General features: G+C 44.0%; 1 protein-coding gene across 1 annotated transcript; it reads right to left on the reverse strand.

Moving 5' to 3' along the window:
- Positions 1-7,138: 7,138 nt before the first annotated feature.
- On the reverse strand, positions 7,139-11,808 carry znf703 (zinc finger protein 703). Its single transcript, XM_036526703.1, has 2 exons — positions 11,064-11,808; positions 7,139-9,540 (listed from the first exon to the last, which is right to left on the reverse strand). The coding sequence occupies exons 1-2, from the start codon at positions 11,331-11,333 to the stop codon at positions 8,017-8,019; spliced, it is 1,794 nt and encodes a 597-aa protein (XP_036382596.1). The 5' UTR covers positions 11,334-11,808; the 3' UTR covers positions 7,139-8,016.
- Positions 11,809-19,293: the final 7,485 nt, after the last annotated feature.

Below are 19,293 nucleotides of genomic sequence, written 5' to 3' on the forward strand. Positions count from 1 at the left end.
ATACAGTATCGGCAACAAACAATTTTTTCACCCTCCCCTTGCAGTCAAGGATTTGAAAAAAGTTATGCAAAAGAATGCAAGAGTCATTCCATTCACCCTTGCTCACTCTCGCCCCTCCTTCTGCCCCCTCTAAATTTCCACCTCTTATGCTGTAATGTTCCTCACCATGGATCCCTGTATCCCCCACCTTCCCTCTCCGCTACCCCCAGCCCCCCCCCCCCCCCCCCCCCCCCCACTTTCCTCTAACCTCACTGCGGCCTCACACACAAGTCCTGCCATAAATCAATGGGCAGAATCGTGTCTGCCAGTTAGACTAAACAAGAGCATTTGTGAGGATTTGCTCTCGCCCATTAATCATCTTGACAGTTTGAAAAACACATTTCCCCTTTAATGGCTGTATTTGGATAATCAGGTCTGTTTCCCTCCCTGCCTGCCTCTCCTCCTCCCCTCCCTTCTTTTTTTCTGTGCCTGAAGCAACACTGTGGGACAGCTGGGTTAACTTACCACTGAGAGAGGAGTGGAGTTGGGGGGGGGGGGGGGGTGAGAGCGAGAGAGAGAGAGAGAGAGAGAGTGAAGGAGAGTGGTAGTCACTTCAGATCCTAATAGGGGTTCCAAAAGGTAAAAATAGTCAAATAAAAATATTCCATACTTTATAAACCCCTAATGCATTAGCAGAGTGTGAGCACAAACAGGAATGCACACACGCTCGCGCATACTGTATGTGTGTAAACACCACACTGCGTATAGCTTAGGATGATAAAATTTCACACACATACTTGAAATACTCACAGACCCACAGGGCAAAAGCAAATTTATGTTTTGGAGCCTGTTCAATTGTATCATTGAACTCTCCTGGGTAGCACAATGGGATTACACTGTACAACATATGTGCGACCACCCATAGCCTTCGCTACAATGCATTATGACAGGCCAGACTGTTGGGGCTATCTCTAGTGGAAAACAGTTACCAACTACAATAGCTGCTGTCAGTGACTGCACTTCAATTTGTCTGGCAGCATTCATTTGGAAAAGTGCTGAAGTTGAGGGTATCTCTTCCAGAGGAAGTTGTCGGCAGAGATCATTTATCACCATGCACTCTGGACTCCTTCCTGGTCCAGATAAAGAATCCTGGTTGCCATATTAGTTGTTCCTCCTAAAGTGGTATGAGATTAAGAAACCTGAATGATGTTTAGTATCACAGTGACACAGTTCCCAGTGTAAGCTATAGAAGCTCTGACATCTTGTTTCTTGCAGATATAATATCTTTGGTGCTGAGTGACAGGCAAACAGCTTTTGCTGCATGGGGAATGTACAGGTAGCTGCCAGAATGAAGGAAAAACTAACATAAAGCATCTTAATAAGGTGTTGAGCCACCGTGGGCTGCAAGAACAGTTTCAGGGATGAAAACACCATTCTTCCATGAGAAATTCCATCATTTGGTGTTTCGTTGATGGTGGTGAAAATCTGACTCAGGTGCTGCTCCAGAATTATACACAGTGTGTTCAGTTGGGTTGAGATCTGGTGACTGAGACGGCCATGGCATATGGTTCACATCATTTTCATGCTCTTTAAGCAACTCAGTGGCCAGCTGTGCTCTGTGGATGGGGGCGTTGTCATCCTGGAAGAGACCAGTCCCATCAGGATAGAAATGGTGCATGACAGGATCAAGGCAATCACTTCGAATGGCTTTGTGTTTATTGGTATTTACCTTTCCCTTTAAGGGGTTATGTGGACCTAATCATACCAGTAGAATGTACCCCACACGGTAAAAGAGCTGCCATAACCCTTCACCGTGGGAAACAAGTACTCAGTCCTGTAGGTGTCTTTTGCCATGTGCCATAGTTGCCCCTAGCTGATGATGTCTTTCCCTCTGACTTCCATGTCAACATCACCTTAGCCACTGTTCCTCAGCAAGTTAGGCAGCTGTCATCAGTGATGATCTGGCCAAATGTGCCCCAATAGGCATCCTTCTCTCAAAGTCTGTGAGATCTCTTCCTTTAGCCAGGGTAGCCAAAGGAAGGGGAAACTGGGCCTATTTTCAGTATTTTCATACATGACCCTGGGCATGATGGAATGGTAATTGCTTACTTAACTCAGGAAAGACACCTTGTATAAGCCCCTGATTTCAATATACTTTGTATTCTTTGTTTACTCAAGTGTTTTTTTTTTTTTTTACTTTTGCAGTTACCTGTTTTTGCGCTGGCTGTATGGTCAGCTGAGCTTGGGAAGGGAGTCAAAGGGCCTATAATTGCATGACAACATACTGTGTTAGTTTACTTGTACTTTGCTTAAGCTTGAAGTTCTTCAGTTAACAGCATTACATTAACTTGCAAAAACCAACTTGGAATCAAATCATTATAGATGTTGATTGTGTCCAGCACACACATGCATATGTTGTTTGCTCTATGCATGTGCTCTATGCTGCTGCACTTGTTACTGTTGCATGTGACTCATTAGACTCTAAGCTTGGTTGAAGAATGAGATCATAACTATATGAGAGAGAGGGGAAAAAAAGCAATGTTGAGAGAAAGCGCTGAGTTGAGGACAACCACCCCCCAATCCTCCCAGAGCCATGTCAGAGACACCCTTTTGCTAAGAGTCAGGCAGCAACTTGTTTTGGTTACTGACACTGCAGAGGGTGAAGGATAGAAAGAGAAGGAAACGCAAAACCTTGAAGAACGAAACATGTGCGGTTGAGGGCCAGGGCCTGGCCTCCAGAACCATGGAGGGAAACGCGCTGTCACTCTGAGCGCAGTGAGCAGGCAGGCTCCCCTTGCCAAGGCACGTTTTTCCGTGAGCGCTGCACTCATGGCGCATGAACGCTGACGTCCCTATGGTAATCCCCCAGTGTGCAGGGAAATCAAAGCCAGCTGGGTCTGCAGCGTGCTTGCCAGAGGTGCACTGTAATTGTAATGGTCTTTTCTTGCAAACTGCAGGAATAGCTGCATGTCTTTCTGTACAACTGCATGCCAAGGAAGCCTGAAGACTCAATACAGGCACGCTGATAAAGGTGGGAGAGGCTCAGGTTGTTTGCTCGGTGAAGATGGAGGAGAGTGTACACGAAAACTACACACAACATTTTTAGGGTGTGGGGGACTGGGGAAATTTGGAAGTGAACGTGTGATAGCATTATGACTTTGAGTCGCTTTTAACCACCGTTTTATTGCCAACCTTCAATGACCATTGGAAAGGTGTCAAAATCTTGCGAGCATTTCACCAATGTCATTATATCTATTTGATCATACAAGAGTGTACTGCCAAAGTATTCTTGTTAAGGCAACAACTCACCAGGCCATCCTGAACAGTTGTTGGTGGGCCTGCAGCCATGACCAATAAAATATCCCTGTATATAGTGGGTTTATAAAACTGGAACAGGCTGAATGTAGCTTCGTTAGATAAAATAAGATAAAAGCCAATTATATCAAGTAGATGCTGTTCTTTGCATATCACCTGCATGGTATGGTGAATATGTAATATTTGGTATATTCCCAACGTGTCTTTGGCTCCTCAAAATGTGTCTTGTGTACTCCTGGCACCTGATGAGGCTTTCCATGTTTTCCAGGGGTCTATGTATCCCAGGTTCAGAACTGCTGATGTAGTTGAAAGATTTGTCTTCAGTTCCTGGGTTGGTTTATGGGGTGGTCAATGTTGGAAAGAGGAGACAGAGAGAGGGGTGAGAGGAAGAGAAAGCCTGTCTCACCCAGGCCAGCCTCTCTGTTCTACACCATTCCCCTAACTGTTTGTGCTTCCATGCAGCTGTCTCCTGAGTGACACCCAGTGTATAATTAGAAGCAGTAGTTTTGGAAGTTGTAGTAAACTTGAGTGTGTGTGCGTGTGCGGGTGTGTGTGTCTCCATCTCCCTCTCTGTGCCTGTCTGCTCCTCTCAAGTCCTGGCTGTCAAACCTCAGAGGCAGTGTGGACTTGGCATCTAATTGAGGAACAGCTCCACACCCTGTCATCATTAATCACAAGGGCTGTCGGCTGTCCGCCCAGGACTGCGCAGTGCTGCACTGCCAGGCGCGCATCAGCCAGTGACAGCGGGGACACTCTCAAACCCCTCCAGACTCTGTGGGACAGTACGGGAGAGGGATCAATTTCACAGGTACTACCTCCTCGGTGCATGCTCCATGCATCGCATGGCCTCCAAGCCTCTCCCTCGCTGCGTGTCACCGTGATTTAGTTCCCGTCCTTGCTCCGCGTGTTGTCCCGGGGACTAAATTAACTGTCACACACCCCCACCAGCCAGCAGAGGTGACAGCAATGGAGCATTTGAATGTTGATTCAGCTGGAACCGTGAGAGGAGAGAAAGATTGATGAGGATTGGGGGGGCGGGGGGGGGGGGGGGGTGGCAAGAATGGAGTGATGGATTGGATAAATGAGTGTGGAAGGGTGACAGTACTGTTAATTCCTCCTCTAAGACAAGATGAAAAGTTTTTTTTCCTCCCCTCCTAGTTCCCCTGTTGTCCCTTTGCCCTCCCGATGCACTCTATTGCACTTCCTGGAACCTCTCTCAGGAATGACGCCTTTCAGTGCCAGTAGGATGCTCAATCACACGGGCTGACACCCACTCACAAAATCTGTAATTTATAACAAAGCATCTGCGTTTTTCAAGAGGGCCGTTGTGAGAACTGCAAACATAAATACAACACATAAAAACACAATGCAGCACAACCTAGTCACCTCCCGGGTGTATTTTCATGTGGGACCCATAGGTGGCGATACAAACCAAGATATTTAAGCATCTCAATCAGTAGCTAATGAATTAAATGATGAGGTAGACATATGAAACTCAACTAACTTCCATTAGTGCATTCTACTGTGACACGTGGAGGTGATGTTCAATGCTTTTCATGAAATATTAAATATGCCACCGACCTAGTTCTCATCAAGCTGATAATATGATCCTGAGGGTGGCATTGACATCTCTTGCATATGCAGCAGTGGAGCATGGCTGTGAAGTAAGTAGACTTTTAACAAGAGGGTTTTGCAAAGTCTTCCATCAAGTCTTCGTAACACTTACCATGGATGCAAAGGACAGTAATAGTTACCATGACATTAAAAATTCATCGATCAGCACAAATAATAGCTATGCATTTTAATATTCACAAAATGACCACTGTTTAGTACCCATGAATGAAACTGCAGATGATTCATTCAGCATGCCATATTGAAAAATAACTCCCAAACTGAAGTCTAAGTCCTATTCAGAGGTTAATTACAATGGGGTAACTCAATGGAGTAATCCAATCCCTCCTCTCTCCTTCTCTACCCCAAACCCAGGTGTGTCAAACACGAGAGCAAGACCCCACTACAGCAGCCCAGCTGACCACATCCGCTGCCACGCTCCTGCTCCCTAACCTTGCACTGCTGGTGAACAGAGCATGCTCTGGGGGAAACAGAAATAAGAGGAGGCTCTCCAATTACGCACCCAGAGAAACACGCAGGGTGCTGTAACCCTGCTGGTCTGGCGGGACTTACCGTGACCCAAGAGGGTGATATGTTTTGTTAACGGCCTTGTCAAGTTACACCTGTGCTGGGAACTCTCCTGTCCAGAGTGCTATTAAACTGAGTGTGCAAGAGAACCAGTGAGAAGAAAGTCAGTGCTCACCAGTCTCATAAGAAGTCACAACCGCAGGGCCTTACAAACACATCAAAACCCAGGCTGGTATGCATCAAGTGTCATTATTCTGGCAGTTACAGTGGATGGATTAGGTTCCCCAGCATTCATACTTAAAAGAAGTATGACTAAGTGTTGTGAATGTAATTATACACTCCCTTCAGTACGCCTTACCTTAGGGGTCACCAATCAATCGCACTCCATGTCAAAAAACAGAGGGAAAGATTTCACTTAGCAAGAGCCAGATAATACAGATACAAAGCACCCCCAAGAGGTGTCTGGTGTTAGATGAATATTTCTTGGTTAAAAGCATCCAATTGTCAGCTTTGCCCTTTGTTCTCTGGGGCAATCAATCAGAGGGAGAGAGAGAGAGAGAGATAAAGAGAGAGAGAAAAAAGCTGGGGCTTGGGTCTCCAGGGTCATTATTAAAATCACAATGTCCTGTTCTTTCACAACAGCGGAGAAAACCCTCGGATGTGCTGAGGTGGCATTTCGGCGCGGAAGAGGAACAAACAGGCATCAGCAATTAAGGCCGCATTTCCTCTGCTGGAGCAAGAGGAAAGAGGGGGAAGGAGCCGGAAGGCTCTGCTCCCTCTGCTTCCGAGACACGGAGACAAACTCCCAGCCAGAGCCAAGCACCCCCTAACACACGCAGCACTCCGGAATCGGCAGGATTTGAGCAGTGCTCGGGGCGTTCCCAGACACCTCCGTCAGTCATAGGTGTGGCTCTGTATACGGGCGATTAATGAGACATGGCATATTAATTCCACCAAAGGTAGGCAGATGTGGATATTGACACAGACCATCCCCTGTGTGCCTCTGCAGCCCCTAAACATTAGCACCATAGATAGATACCTAAGGGTTACTTCGAAGTAGCCAGGACTGTGTATGATATCCAAGAAGTGAAGACTCTCACACACCCTTACCTAGCTAATGATTCGATCTGCAAAGGACTGCCCCTCTATAATAAAACCCATTGTGGTCGTGTCCTCTTTACAGCCACACCTGCCAGCTGCAGGTCAGATAACGTTCATCCTGAATGACTGCCAGTGTCCCTTGAGTGACAGAGCAGAGTTGCCACAGCGACAGAACCCCAGTGATTTGCTGCAGTGGAAAGAGCATCTGATGGACAGATGGATCAATAGTGGATCTCCCCGTATAGTCCACGGCTAAATTTGAGGCACATTCAGGCTACCATTACATTAGTACTGGGATCTGTCACAGTCGGAGAGCTAGTCAATATACCCTCAGAGGTTAAGACAATTTGGACGTGTCCATTAATGCTGATCTCATTTGGTTATATCTACACCTCTCAGATGTCTCTCCATGCAACATGTTGCACCTAACACATCACGTATTATGGTGCAAGAGTTTTTAATAGTCGTGTATAATTTTTATATTTATGAAACCAAGATATGCTTTGAAGCCAATAAATGCATCCCTTCAATGAACAAAATCCAAAAACACATCTTTTAAATATAATCAAGTATCATTTATTAAACAAAATAAGACCTTGCCCTGTGAATGGACAGCACTGCCATCAGTATGCGCTCTTTCGCTTTATTTATTTTTCCTGTCTCGATCACCCCTCGGCTACCCCAGTCTGTTGACGTAATTACATTACAAAAAATATTACATCTCTTTGTTTCTTTTTTTTTTTTGCTCAAATCAAAAATAAATGGCATTTTAAGCACCCAGTCGGGGACTTTTGACATTGGTTGTCAGTCAGAGCATGCACATAGTCACCCCACCAGAGGGACCAAACTGCAGGAGGGGTAAAAAATGCACAGAAAACTATAGAAAAAGAAAAGAATATGAGGCATTTGTGGACAGATAGGTGTTCCTTTGTTAGAAGCTTGCAGTTCATCTTTGCCATGTCGCATACCACAAAACTTTAATAAAAAGTGTATAGCAAGTATAATAATATTTATTATTAGAATTATCATTATAATAAGAATAATTAAGAACAATGCATTTGGATAATAAATTTTCCCCCAACTTGAAAGCCAAGCACTCCATGAAAATAAATATATTTTTTCAGTCTGGGAGAAAAAAAAAAATCTAAAACCAAAAACAAAAACTAATCCCACACACTCAAGAGTCAAGCTCAAACGTGTCCGTCTCTCCTGGTTTCGCCCACGCAGAGGTTCACTGGGGTGGCTCTGGTGGTCCCCTGAGCCCTCCTCTCCATCGCAAAATACTAGTCCTTCCATTTTGGGGCTTGGGAATCTCAGTGCAAAGTCGATGGCCTCCCCCTACAAGCGGCCAGCAGGCGTTATATACGCGCCGGTAAAAACTTGGCCAGCACAGACCCGGACCATCCCAGCGCAACTTGCTGGCTAACAAGTGCCGCCCACATTTCAGCAACCCAGAATGGGTCCCACTCTCCCAAACACGGATCACTGGTAACCCAGGGCAGAGGCGGAGCCCAGCCTCTGGCTGTAGAGGGCGTAGGGGGAGTAGTAGGGTGCGGACGCCGGGAGAGAATGCATGGGCAGCGAGGCGGCCGAGGGCAGGTGGGCCTTGCTGTAGGGGTGGTAGCGTGCGAGGCCCAGGCTCGGTGGGGCCCGCAGGGAGAAGGAGCTGGGGAGGGAGCTGGGGCTGCTGGGCGGGGGCAGGTGGAGGTGACAGGAGGCAGCGGACGAGACGGACGATGGGTAGGCGGAGAGGAGCTTGCTGTCGATACCCGGGAGCGCGGTGTGCGTGCGCAGGTGGGACAGCAGCTCCTCGGAGGTGGCGAAGCGCTTGTCACATGGGCCCCCCGCTGACACCCAGTTGCAGGCATGGGGAAGAGGCTCGTTGGGCAGCATGAAGCCGTAGGTGTAGAGGGGGTGGGACAGGGAGGGCGTGACGCTGGAAGACAGGGAGCTGGGGTGGAGTGAGTGGAGAGGGTGAGTGGGGTACACCAAGGGGAACCCTGACTTGAGCGTGGAGGAGGGGTCGTGGACGCACGATGTGCAGTTGCTGCCCCCCAGATGGGGAGCGTTGGGATAGGTCAGGCAGTATGGGTCCCTGCACAAGCCCTGCATGAAGGAGGGCGGAGAGGCTCCAGTGAGGGGGCTGGAACTGGGGTGTTTTCCAGGAACCCCGATCCCCCCTCCCACCAGAGTGGACTTGGTATGATCCAACCCAGGCACAAACTGGGACGCATAGCCAGCATAGGCACCAACAATGGACCCATGATATCCCATGCTGGAGGGCGGCAGGGGGAAGACAGAGTGGCCTGGTTTGAAGGGGGAGACGGGTGCTATATGTCCAGACACAGGGCCTGACTGGGACGTGTTTGAGTCAGCCTTGCCCTCATGATGCGGGCTGCTGTCTGCGCTGGCGTTACTGGAGTTAGCGCTGGCCCGCGCATGGCTTGAGTTGGCGAGCTGGGCGCCATCCAGCGCCGACTTGCACAGCTCCACCTCCTTTTTCACGCCGCCACCACTGGAGTCTGCGCTGCCCAAATCGGCGGCCCCAGGCTTGGAGTCCGCGTGCAGGGCCTGGGAGTGCTGTGTCTGCTGGGCCGGGGGGGACTGCGTCTGCCTGTGCGACTGCAGCTGTGAGTGCTGGTGGGGCGAGCCAGTTCTGGAGTTGGGCGAGTTGGCATGCGGGGGAAACGACGGGCAGGCAACCGCGCTGCCACTGCCGACGGGCACCCGAAACCCGGCTTTGTCTGCGCCGCCGTTGGCACCAGGTCCCTCCTTCCGAACCTCACCGCCGACTTTGGAGTAAGGCTTGAAGCTGGACTTGTCCTCCAGAGACTGGTGCTGCTCTCCGAGCTTGAGGCTGGAGCTGGAGGAGCGGCCGCCAGGTTCCTTGTCACTGAGGCCATTAGAGGTGATGGAGCCCAGTTTGGTGGAGGGAGGTGGGTCTGGCTTGCCTATCTGAGAGCAGGTCTGTGCTAACAGTGCCAGAGGGCTCTTCTTGGCATCCAGCTGAGGTGAAAAAGAACGAGAGAGTAAGCTTTCAGCTCAACCACTCAACCAGTCAACACAACAGGATCACTTCCTGTTAACCTGAATCGATTTTATTTACTACTTCATTTACTGAAATTTAATAATTAAAATGTAAAAATTATAATCAAAAACATTTTGTAGAGAACTTGATTATTTTCATATTTAAAAATTCGCTCTCATTTGGACATTCTGCTGTAGTTATGAGTGATAGCAACGATTTCTATTAGGTCTCAGTTGTAACAAATGGAATAACTGCATTTCCATAGCCACTATCAGCAACAGACCCACGTTTATCATTATTACAAGGTGGAGTTATTACATTGTAAGCGCAAGCCCTTAATCATATCTTGGTTTCAGAAAGTTATTAGCGTTAGTCGGAGGCAGCCTATAAATCAAATAAATGCTGAGGTATGTCGTTTATCTGGATTTTCGTAACTCTACTTCTGTTTTTCTTCGTATGGCGTTGCATGCACGTACGATAAATACGCGTATGCTTGCGGACCAAGGCTTAGACTACGTGATTTACGAGACTGAAAAAATTTAAACAGGAAAAAGGGCAAGCAAATAGACTGGTAACTCGGAACACGATTGTGAAACGTGCTCTCCGATAGGCCACAAAATAGTACGAAGAAATTACGTCTGAGGAACTTTTAAAGAAAGTCAGAAGAAAAAATATATGGACGTTTAAAGTTACAAAAATGAAGCTATGTTGTGTGAAACGTGTAAAAGACTTTAAGAAGAGTTCTGTCCTAGTGCGTCAATAATCGTTGATGACGCCATTTTTTGTTCAGGAGTATCACTGATGGTCAATAATAATGTACGGTTGTTCTAGTGCCATATTATCATTGCTGTTGCCACGTACACTGCCATGGAGAGGGTCAATCTAAGACGACGCTGGTCCTCCTGACTTTAGGCTCAGACTGGAACAGAAAGCTAAGTCAAATTCACTTTTTTACTGCACAGCGATGCCAGACTTGGAATCTCAAAGGGCGAATATCCATGGTCGTGTGGAGAGAACGTTGCGTAATGTATACTTAGGGTTCCTAGTATTTAGAGGACAAATATAAACGAACGATAACTACTTTATTATCACTGTTTATAAGCAGTGAATCAATAAACATTGTGGAATCAAACTATTTAAATGTATGCGTATTTCTTGCTTAAAACGATGTTGATGTTAAGGTTTTCAAGATGCTTCAAACAGACAGGTACTCCCAAAAAAGTAGCTACCAACAAGATCAGAGGGAAAATAGTGCCATCGTTGTCCCCAAAGGATATTTTACAGCTTATTTACAAAACAGGTTTACACTGAAAAGTTTAACGGTTATTAAAGGGAACTTGAAAAACGCATTAATGTTACAAACGACAATACGTTTTGTGAATTTCGCGCTGTAATACTGACGAGAGGTCAAACCAATTGCTTTATGCTGACTAACAAAGGTATATTTATACGAACAGGCGATGATAGGCTATTGTGGGGAGAGGCTAAATTAATAGTTTACCTCAATGCTTACTGGTGCGGAGGTCAAGGGCTGTAGATACTCCGGGTGAAGCAAGTGGCTACTATGCGCGGTCAACATCTTGAGAATCCGAATGGGCAGCCGCTTTGCCTGGCGTATAGGATCCGTGGGTGAGAGTGAGGACACCGAAAAGCCTTTGGTCTTAATATTCTTGAAGGGACGCTCGCTATTGCTGCCGTCGACGTCGCTGCTGGTGCGTTCGGATGACTGACTGCCTATGTGTGCCTCAGATCCACAGGGAGAATCGTTCATTTGGAGCGAGGCGGAGTAGGGTTTGAGCGAGGGCAGCGGTCGGGAATAATTCAAAGAGCATTTATGTATACATTACAAAATCAATAAACAGCGCGCCCTTCTACTGCGTCGTTTTTTTTGTAATCCAAGCGAAACCTTCTTTCCCCTTTGCGTTGTCCCAGCCAAATCAAAGCGGGTGCTTGTCGCTTCGCCTTAAAGCGGTGGAGGAACTCTCTCCAGTGTGGTCATCGTGCAAGCCCCCGATCCTTCTTCGCTCCTAGTTCTTTTTCAGAAAAAGACACCAGTCCTCTGCGCTGCTGCACTCAGGGAGGAGGGCGAAGAAGGAAACCCTTAAAATAGAATACAAGCGGAAGGACGAAGAGAAAGATGGACTAAAGGAAATGTGAAAAATAAGAAATCCCAAAACGCGGATGACCGCGCCAGATACGCATAAGACGTCCCAATAGCTCTCCGCTCTCCTTCTCTAACGCGCATTCCTCTCAACCATGAACACTTCAAATATTGGAGATCTGAAGGAGAACTTCAAAGCAAGCAACCGCCGTCCAATCCTAGGAGCTCGCATCAGTAATGAGAGGGTTGGCTCTCTTCTCCTTAGGGCGGGGCGTTGTCCACTGTTGTCTCTCGTGTCATATTTACAGCACTGATTTGTTGGTAAGCCTTAAGATGTGCGAATCATCATTCCCCTCATTTTCATACAGGACATGTGGCTGCACTGAACTTACTGCATCCTCAGACACCACAATTGTAATTCTTGTCCCTCGAGCAAGGGAGCACTTGACCTAATGGATTGCGTCTCTGTGTATCGTTCATCAAGACAGCTAAATGCGGCATCGGTGGTGCCTGTATCTGATATACTGAGACCTTTGAAATACAATCGAGTGTCGTGACAGTAGGCATTGTACAGTATAGGTTATTCATGGGTCTTATTTTAAATAATGTACAATTCAGTTTTTTTTTTCAATATAGCCCATTGGAATTTTAACTTGAGTGCGGAGTAAGGACATTAGGAATTTGCTGAACAGCAGCCATAAAGTTCGCAACGCTTGTCAGTCGAGTCAGTCTCTTTTGTGCCGGTTAAAAAATTGTAAATATTAAATCTAATAAAGCAAGAACGACCCCATATTCATGTCTGCCTATGAATCTGGAATGTTAATAACGTTATTGCATTACTGCTGACTGATTCGCCAATGAGGTAATTTTGCTAACCTAATTATACGATGAATTGGTTAAATTACTTAAAAATTACGCCTGACAGGAGCTATTAGAGGCAGCCCGAAATAGTTGGAGTCGGCGGGGCTTTGATGCTTAGAATGCTTTAGTCTCAATTGTGTGCGAAATTTGTCAGGCTTAATCCTTAATAACCTATGAGGGAAATTCAGAATACAGTGTGTGTACGAACAGACTTCCCCCGCATATGTCTTGCGCCTTCGTTTGTAGGCATCTACATTCTATTGTTGCTGTTATTATTATTATTATTATTACTACTACTACTACTACTACGACTACTACTACTATGACTACTACTACCCCTACTTTTATATTTCATGGACAATATTTTGTCAGTCACAAATGGCGCCGATTTGTTTTTGCTTGGAGACACTTGTCAACATCACTTTATCGTGTATTTCCATATGTCAAATTTTCGTAGAGTCACAGGAACCACACTGTAACCCTCTGTCAAATATAGAGCCCAACTGAAATGTGATGGGGAAGGAAGAAATTCAAGGATTTCATTTCACCTATTATTTGGCGTCCTGTCTATTCAAAATAAAACGGTGAACTATGAACACGGCGCCAAAGTGATGTTTGGATGAATTTTTATTACTATTTTTAGTTGTAGGCTAGTATTAGTAGCACTTGTACCAATAGTCATGGTAGTCATGGTAGTGGTGGTAATACTAGGGCAATACCATTCACGTAACCTCCACACCATGATACATAATAGAGCTAACAAAAAGACATTAACACTGGATAGAAATGAACTGTACAAATAGGCCACAAGACTATAGCACCTATTTATATGAATGTCTATTTATATGAATCTTCAAAATCCAATAATGTTTAACATCATTTTTAGGTTTATGTTACTGACCTAGTGCCTTGTGTGACAACTGAGTAGTACACACCTCTAAAAATACCTTTGTACCTGAAAAAGGTTATTTGAGTTCTGCCTTAAGTGAGTTCTGCCTTAAGCTTAGACACTCAAAGTGCTCCTAATAGATACTTTGTTCTCATAAAGCACATTTTCATTTCTTCTAGCACAGTAATGAGAGCCCAGTCTGAAATGAGCACAGTTTCCGAAGGAACTCTTTGAGAAGAGCCGCAGAAGCAAAGGCCTTCAATATGAACTCATTCATCCCATCGCTATCCAAACCACTGCCCACATTTGCAAACAAATAAAACTGAACAATAATCTGAACGTGAACTCTGTTCACGTCGACTTTAGCCTGGTCCAAGAACCTTCTATGACAGCCTCATTAATATATGCACTTTCTGGAATGACAAAAAGCTAGTAGCATAAATGGTAATACTATAATATAGGGTAATATTAGATGTGTAAATTCCAGTGTGGCCAGATTTTGATAAGAATATTTTTTATCATACATATAGATATTTCTATAGGAACAATTCTGCCCCTTTGCTTTAAGTGATTTTTATGAATAGACTGCATTGTATATATAATTACAAAATGAAAGGTTAAAACATATTTTCCCTTGATTGAGGTGCAGTTTTGCTAGATCTATTTCACTGACACAGTGGTCTGTCATTGGCTTCCATTGATTAAAACAGGATGTTGGCCTAACAATGTCTTGGGAATACCTGATAACACCAAGAAGGCTGATACTTGGAAAATCCTGTTTTCATTTCCTTTCCGTATTTCATTATGTCCTAGCCCGAGCTTGCGCCCTCATTTTGTTCAGGGGAATAAGAAAAAGTATTCTTTTTTAGGCTTGGCAAAGCTGTTACCTCCAATTAGCATCTCGTGGCTCAAGTAATGGATCTTAGTTGTCTAGGGTACTGTGGGAGCTGTGATAAATGTTGCTGTTCTGAACATGATGTTGCAAAATCACCCGTCTCTGGCATGCACAAGTGAAGTTACATCTTTTGTTAAAATTTTCTGGCGTTAATGTGAGTGGCTGTTCTTTCTTTCAAACACTTTGGGATTGATTTTCTGTCATCCCACAAAGGATATCAAGTATATGTTATTCTTCCTGTCATTGTTTACATGTAGCTCCTGTAATTCACCCCATTTTGATGAGGAAAAACCTGGGGTAAACTGCATGACTAATGTCTCACCTCATCTTGCCTCATTTGCATGAAAATTGGTGCATTGGGGCTCTACAGGATAGAATAAAGGACAGTTTTAACAAATATCATGACAATTTTTTTCCACAAGGTCCAAAGGTTAAAATCAGTGTGGTAACATTGTGTACTCATGATAATATTTTACCTTCCAAAATCCACTTTATATATAAATGGGAGAAACAAATAGTTTGAATATATTCCATCAGCCGTTTTACTTTACTCCAGCTCAACAGGAATTCTCAAAAAACACTCCTATGACCCTTTGGTCAACATTCCAGAGCCCTAACTTCTTTTCCATACTGCTGATCACTTTGGTGACAGTGATTAAAAGTGACAGTAAAGTAGTGCACAGTGGTTCCCAGCTTTACAGAGAAGACTATGACTGTGTCTTGCAATTGGAAGGTACAGAGTTAAATATGTTTGGGATGCACTTCCATAGGGACTACATTTTTTCCAGGGGCAATGTTAGCACTATGATAAATCACTGAGGAAAAAGAGGTTGATGAAGAAACCAGTAGACGATGACATGGGCTGCCAGGCATCAAAACGGCATCTCCGCCATTTTTTTCTAACACATAGCACTTATGTCTTATCAATCCAAGTCAGCATGGTGATGCGATATAGTGTGCAGAGATGGTGCTGGAATAATGTCAAAACATAGGTCAAAGATCAAGCCACCCTTAAGAGGCGGTGATCGGACTTAGAAACACCATGCAGCAGTTATCAATGTTCTGGACTTGGGATGTATGGATATGGAGGAACTGCACCCCAAATTGTCTCCAAAAGAAACACAGCTGTGCATGGAATGTGGGAGGATTTACACATCATTACAAATGTTACCATCAGCCAAATGAGTCACTCAGTTAAATGCTATCTTTAGAATGGCTCAGCAGGTAAAAACACAGGTCAGCTGGGAGGAAGAACCTGACATCAAAGCTGACACTTCTTTGAACTGTGCCATAAAAACGACACAAGGACTGAAGGTATGAACTGCTGACCTGGGACTGGGAGGGGCTGCTGTGAAACATGTGCTCCAGCTCTCTGTACCAGCAGCTTTCAGTCATGGACTGCAGCTTTTAATAACAGCATTGGACTGGAGGAACAAAGCCTGAAGACATGGGTGTCACAAAGGAGACTGGATTTAAGCCCTATAAAGAACTCTTGTCCTTCCTTTAAAAAAAAAAAAACAATAAACAAAGACATTACAGAGGTACTCAAATTATAACTTGTCCTGCTCAACCTTCATATTAGCTTTAATAGTTGATGCCATTGTGTAGTGAAATTATAGCAATTTTAGAATACTGATATTGGCTTGACTGGGGTAGCTGCAGTCTGACTATTGGTGAAAGAAATCAAAGATCCAGAGCTAGAGCTGTTTATAAATCTGCATTTATTTTTCACTTAACTGTGTGCAGTCATGGACTAAGGAGCCACGGAGTCCATGACAAAGATTATCGGCTGCTGTTTAGACACTCAAAGTGCTAACAGTTCAGTCCTCCGTACCAATGACTTGTACCATTTTACCCACTGTCTATACTCTGTCCCTCCTCTATCAATGGGATAAGCGTTTCACTTGACATTATTAGTGTTAACCCTCACTTGTTCCCGGTACAGAGCTACTATTGCTTGAGTCAAAAATCCATGAAGGCAGGTGTTCTGGTCTTCTGCTTTTTTCCCTTTATCTCCCCTTGTGAGAGGGTAGAGATGAAACATTATCATTATTGATAGCTGGTGTGAGCTTCCCACACTGGACATGAGCATGAACATCCATACATGGGGTTATGTGAGCTGGTGAGGAATCATTAACCATGTTAAGGTAAATTTCCCAGTAGATGATGGTATTATCAAAGCCTTTTCTCAACGTTTATCTTATCTTGCACTGTTTTTATCTGAGTCGATTTGAAGTGAACACCTGTTAGCTGATGACACAACTATTTAGGGGTGCAAAATACTGGCGTACAATGGAACGACGTATAGCTGTTAGTGCGTTTATCCGTGAAAGTGTGTTTGTATTGCCTCCATCGCATCATGAAGATGAAAAGCGCCGCGGGGTTCAAATGGAAAAAGTTGGAAGGTGATGTTTGAACGTCACATTTCAAAGGGGGAAGGTTGAAAGGTGATGTTTGAACATCGGAATTTCTTTGTATGTGGCAAGGAACATGCGGGGTGTGACTAGGCACTTTTCGTATATTTTCATCGGCTGTTTTATGACACTATGCAATAACTAAACAATAGCGGTGTAAGCAGTAATGGCGACACGTGTCTCCGTTTCGCCTTACTTAAGAGTAATTTATTTCATTTTCATTGGATTTCAAGTAGTGCGTGGGACGTTAGCTCAACCTCAAAAAGTGGAAAAAGAAAACTTGTGGGATGGAAACGGCTGAGGGAGCTGAAAAAAGACGGAGGAGCCAGGAGCAAAGGGAAAAGACACATAAAGAGAGAGAATGAATGAGGGAGGGCTCAGACGCGGAACTCCTCCCTTCATGTATCGCCTTGAAGTGGGCCGTTAACAGCTGTTTTGGCGTGTCGATGACTGATCGCCGTTTCCTGTTGTTGATGTTTTGAGGGCAGGTTTCCCGTTGCGAGGCCGAGCAGGAGCATAAATCTCGAAGCCCTGGAGGCGGAGTCAACAGTTCCAATGCATAACTTCATCAAAGCAAAGGTCTTTAGCAAAACAACGGTCAAACATAAAACCAAAGAAGAGTAGCTACTTTTGTGAGGAGAGAAGTCACATGTTCTTGTTATTTATAGACCCGGTGAGGTCAATAAAGGATGTTTTCATGGCAGTCACTATCATTCAAATGTTGAAGACTGAAAAAAAAATCTCTTAGTTGGTGTACCTACCAAACAAATAGCAAGATAACGATAATTTTAAAAGTGCCATTTATGTGTTATGTGTTGCCATGTAAGTGCCACTGTGTTCCTAGTTGCAGTGAAATGAACACTTCGGTTCCGGAGGACGTGGGGTGGTCCTTCGCTCACCTGTCACAATGAATAATCTTGACATAGTGTCAAAGCCGCATAGCTCAATGGGCGACTGTTCAGTCTGTCATTAGTTTGTTCAAACATAGTCGTACAGTATTTTATATCTGACGTTTTAAATGTATTAAATATAACATTTAAATTAAGCAAAAATAATTAGGCTCAGAAAACATTCCAAGAAGTTTTTTTTTCACAATATTAACAAGACATGTTTCATTCACTTTATTGCCTCTTACCAAACTTGAGAAATATATCTCAGTCAATTGTATATTTTAACACTCCTCATATGACAGAATAGTTTTCAGAAATAAAACGTGGTGAGATCATGCATGATATCATTATACATAAATACATCTCTTTTCATAATAGCACTCACCGCCAGGCCTTTTGAATTTATTTATGTCAGGATTTAATGTCAGACTTTAATTATGTCCTCAGTAGAACTGTGTCATGGGAAAAAAATAAAATTAAGCAAAGTTAACAGGAAAGCCCAGTTTTGCATTATTTCACAGAAAAACAGGGTGATTTGTGCAAAGTCCATGTTGCTTATATGTAACAAAGAGTTATCAAACAGTGGAAGGCCAATACAGGTTGAAATGGCAGTTACCATGGTTGCACTGACAGCATATAATGGAAATGCCCCAAGACCCTTAGAAACAGACAGGAAATTTAACTGAAACACCAGTGAAATAAAGAGGAGGCAAATCTCATGCTAAACAATTCATCTTGCTGTTAGCAAGATGATAGTAATGGATGTACAGCCTTATGTAAGAGAGGATGCAGAGACATTCAACTATTGCTTGAACCAAGGTACAATATCAACATTTCGTCATTTGTCCTCTGACAAAATAGTACCTGATATGTATCTAGAAGGCTGTAATGAATTACATACAAGAAGCCATTGACAAAGCGTTAACAGTTACATGTGACATATGGGTATGCAAATATTCCATGCAGTCATACATCAGCATAACTTCACACTGGATTGATGATGATTGTGACCACAGGACTGCCATTTTCCAATGTGAGGCTTTTGACATCAGTCACAGGGCAACGCACATAATGGATCTGTTGCAGGGAGTAATGAGATACACGCAGGTGAAATAAAAATATATATATATGAATATAATTGTTCTTAAATTTGTACTCATTTACTTTAAATGTACATTGGATCTTTGCATTTATAAAATGTATAAGATATGTGGCCAAACCTTCAGTACTAGATTTGTCATTAAAAATAACAGCACGTAATAGCTACAATAAGCTAGTATGAATACATTACATTACATTACTTCATTTAGCAGACTCTCTTACCCAGAGCGACTTACAAATAACAATGAGGTATCAACAACAACTGTATTAAAACGTAATTAGATGAAGCATAAATGCAGTTCATTAACAATTAATTACTGCTGTTATCATAGAAGGTTAAAATACTGAAACACAACATTTTTTTGAACTGCAGCATGGCATTTTGGAACAGGCAGCTGTGTGATCATTGCTCTGCCATTGTTTCATGTATGCCACTGGCAACATGATACTAACCTTATTTATATGGTAACACAAGAAGGTTCAAAGGTTCCCTTCCCATTGTTGGAGCAAAAAAGATGACTATCTAGTGGTGCACAGTTATGCATGTTTTGTTTCCAAATACGTTGTTGTTATGCCTTTC

The sequence above is a fragment of the Megalops cyprinoides genome, chromosome 4 (genome assembly GCF_013368585.1).
Source record: "Megalops cyprinoides isolate fMegCyp1 chromosome 4, fMegCyp1.pri, whole genome shotgun sequence".
Taxonomy (NCBI): domain Eukaryota; kingdom Metazoa; phylum Chordata; class Actinopteri; order Elopiformes; family Megalopidae; genus Megalops; species Megalops cyprinoides.

Coding starts and splice junctions, on each gene's coding strand:
- znf703 (XM_036526703.1), bottom strand. CDS start 11,333: ATGAACGATTCTCCCTGTGGATCTGAGGCACACATAGGCAGTCAGTCA. Junction 9,541..11,063: donor CCGCACCAGTAAGCATTGAG/GTAAACTATTAA, acceptor TTTTCACCTCAG/CTGGATGCCAAGAAGAGCCC.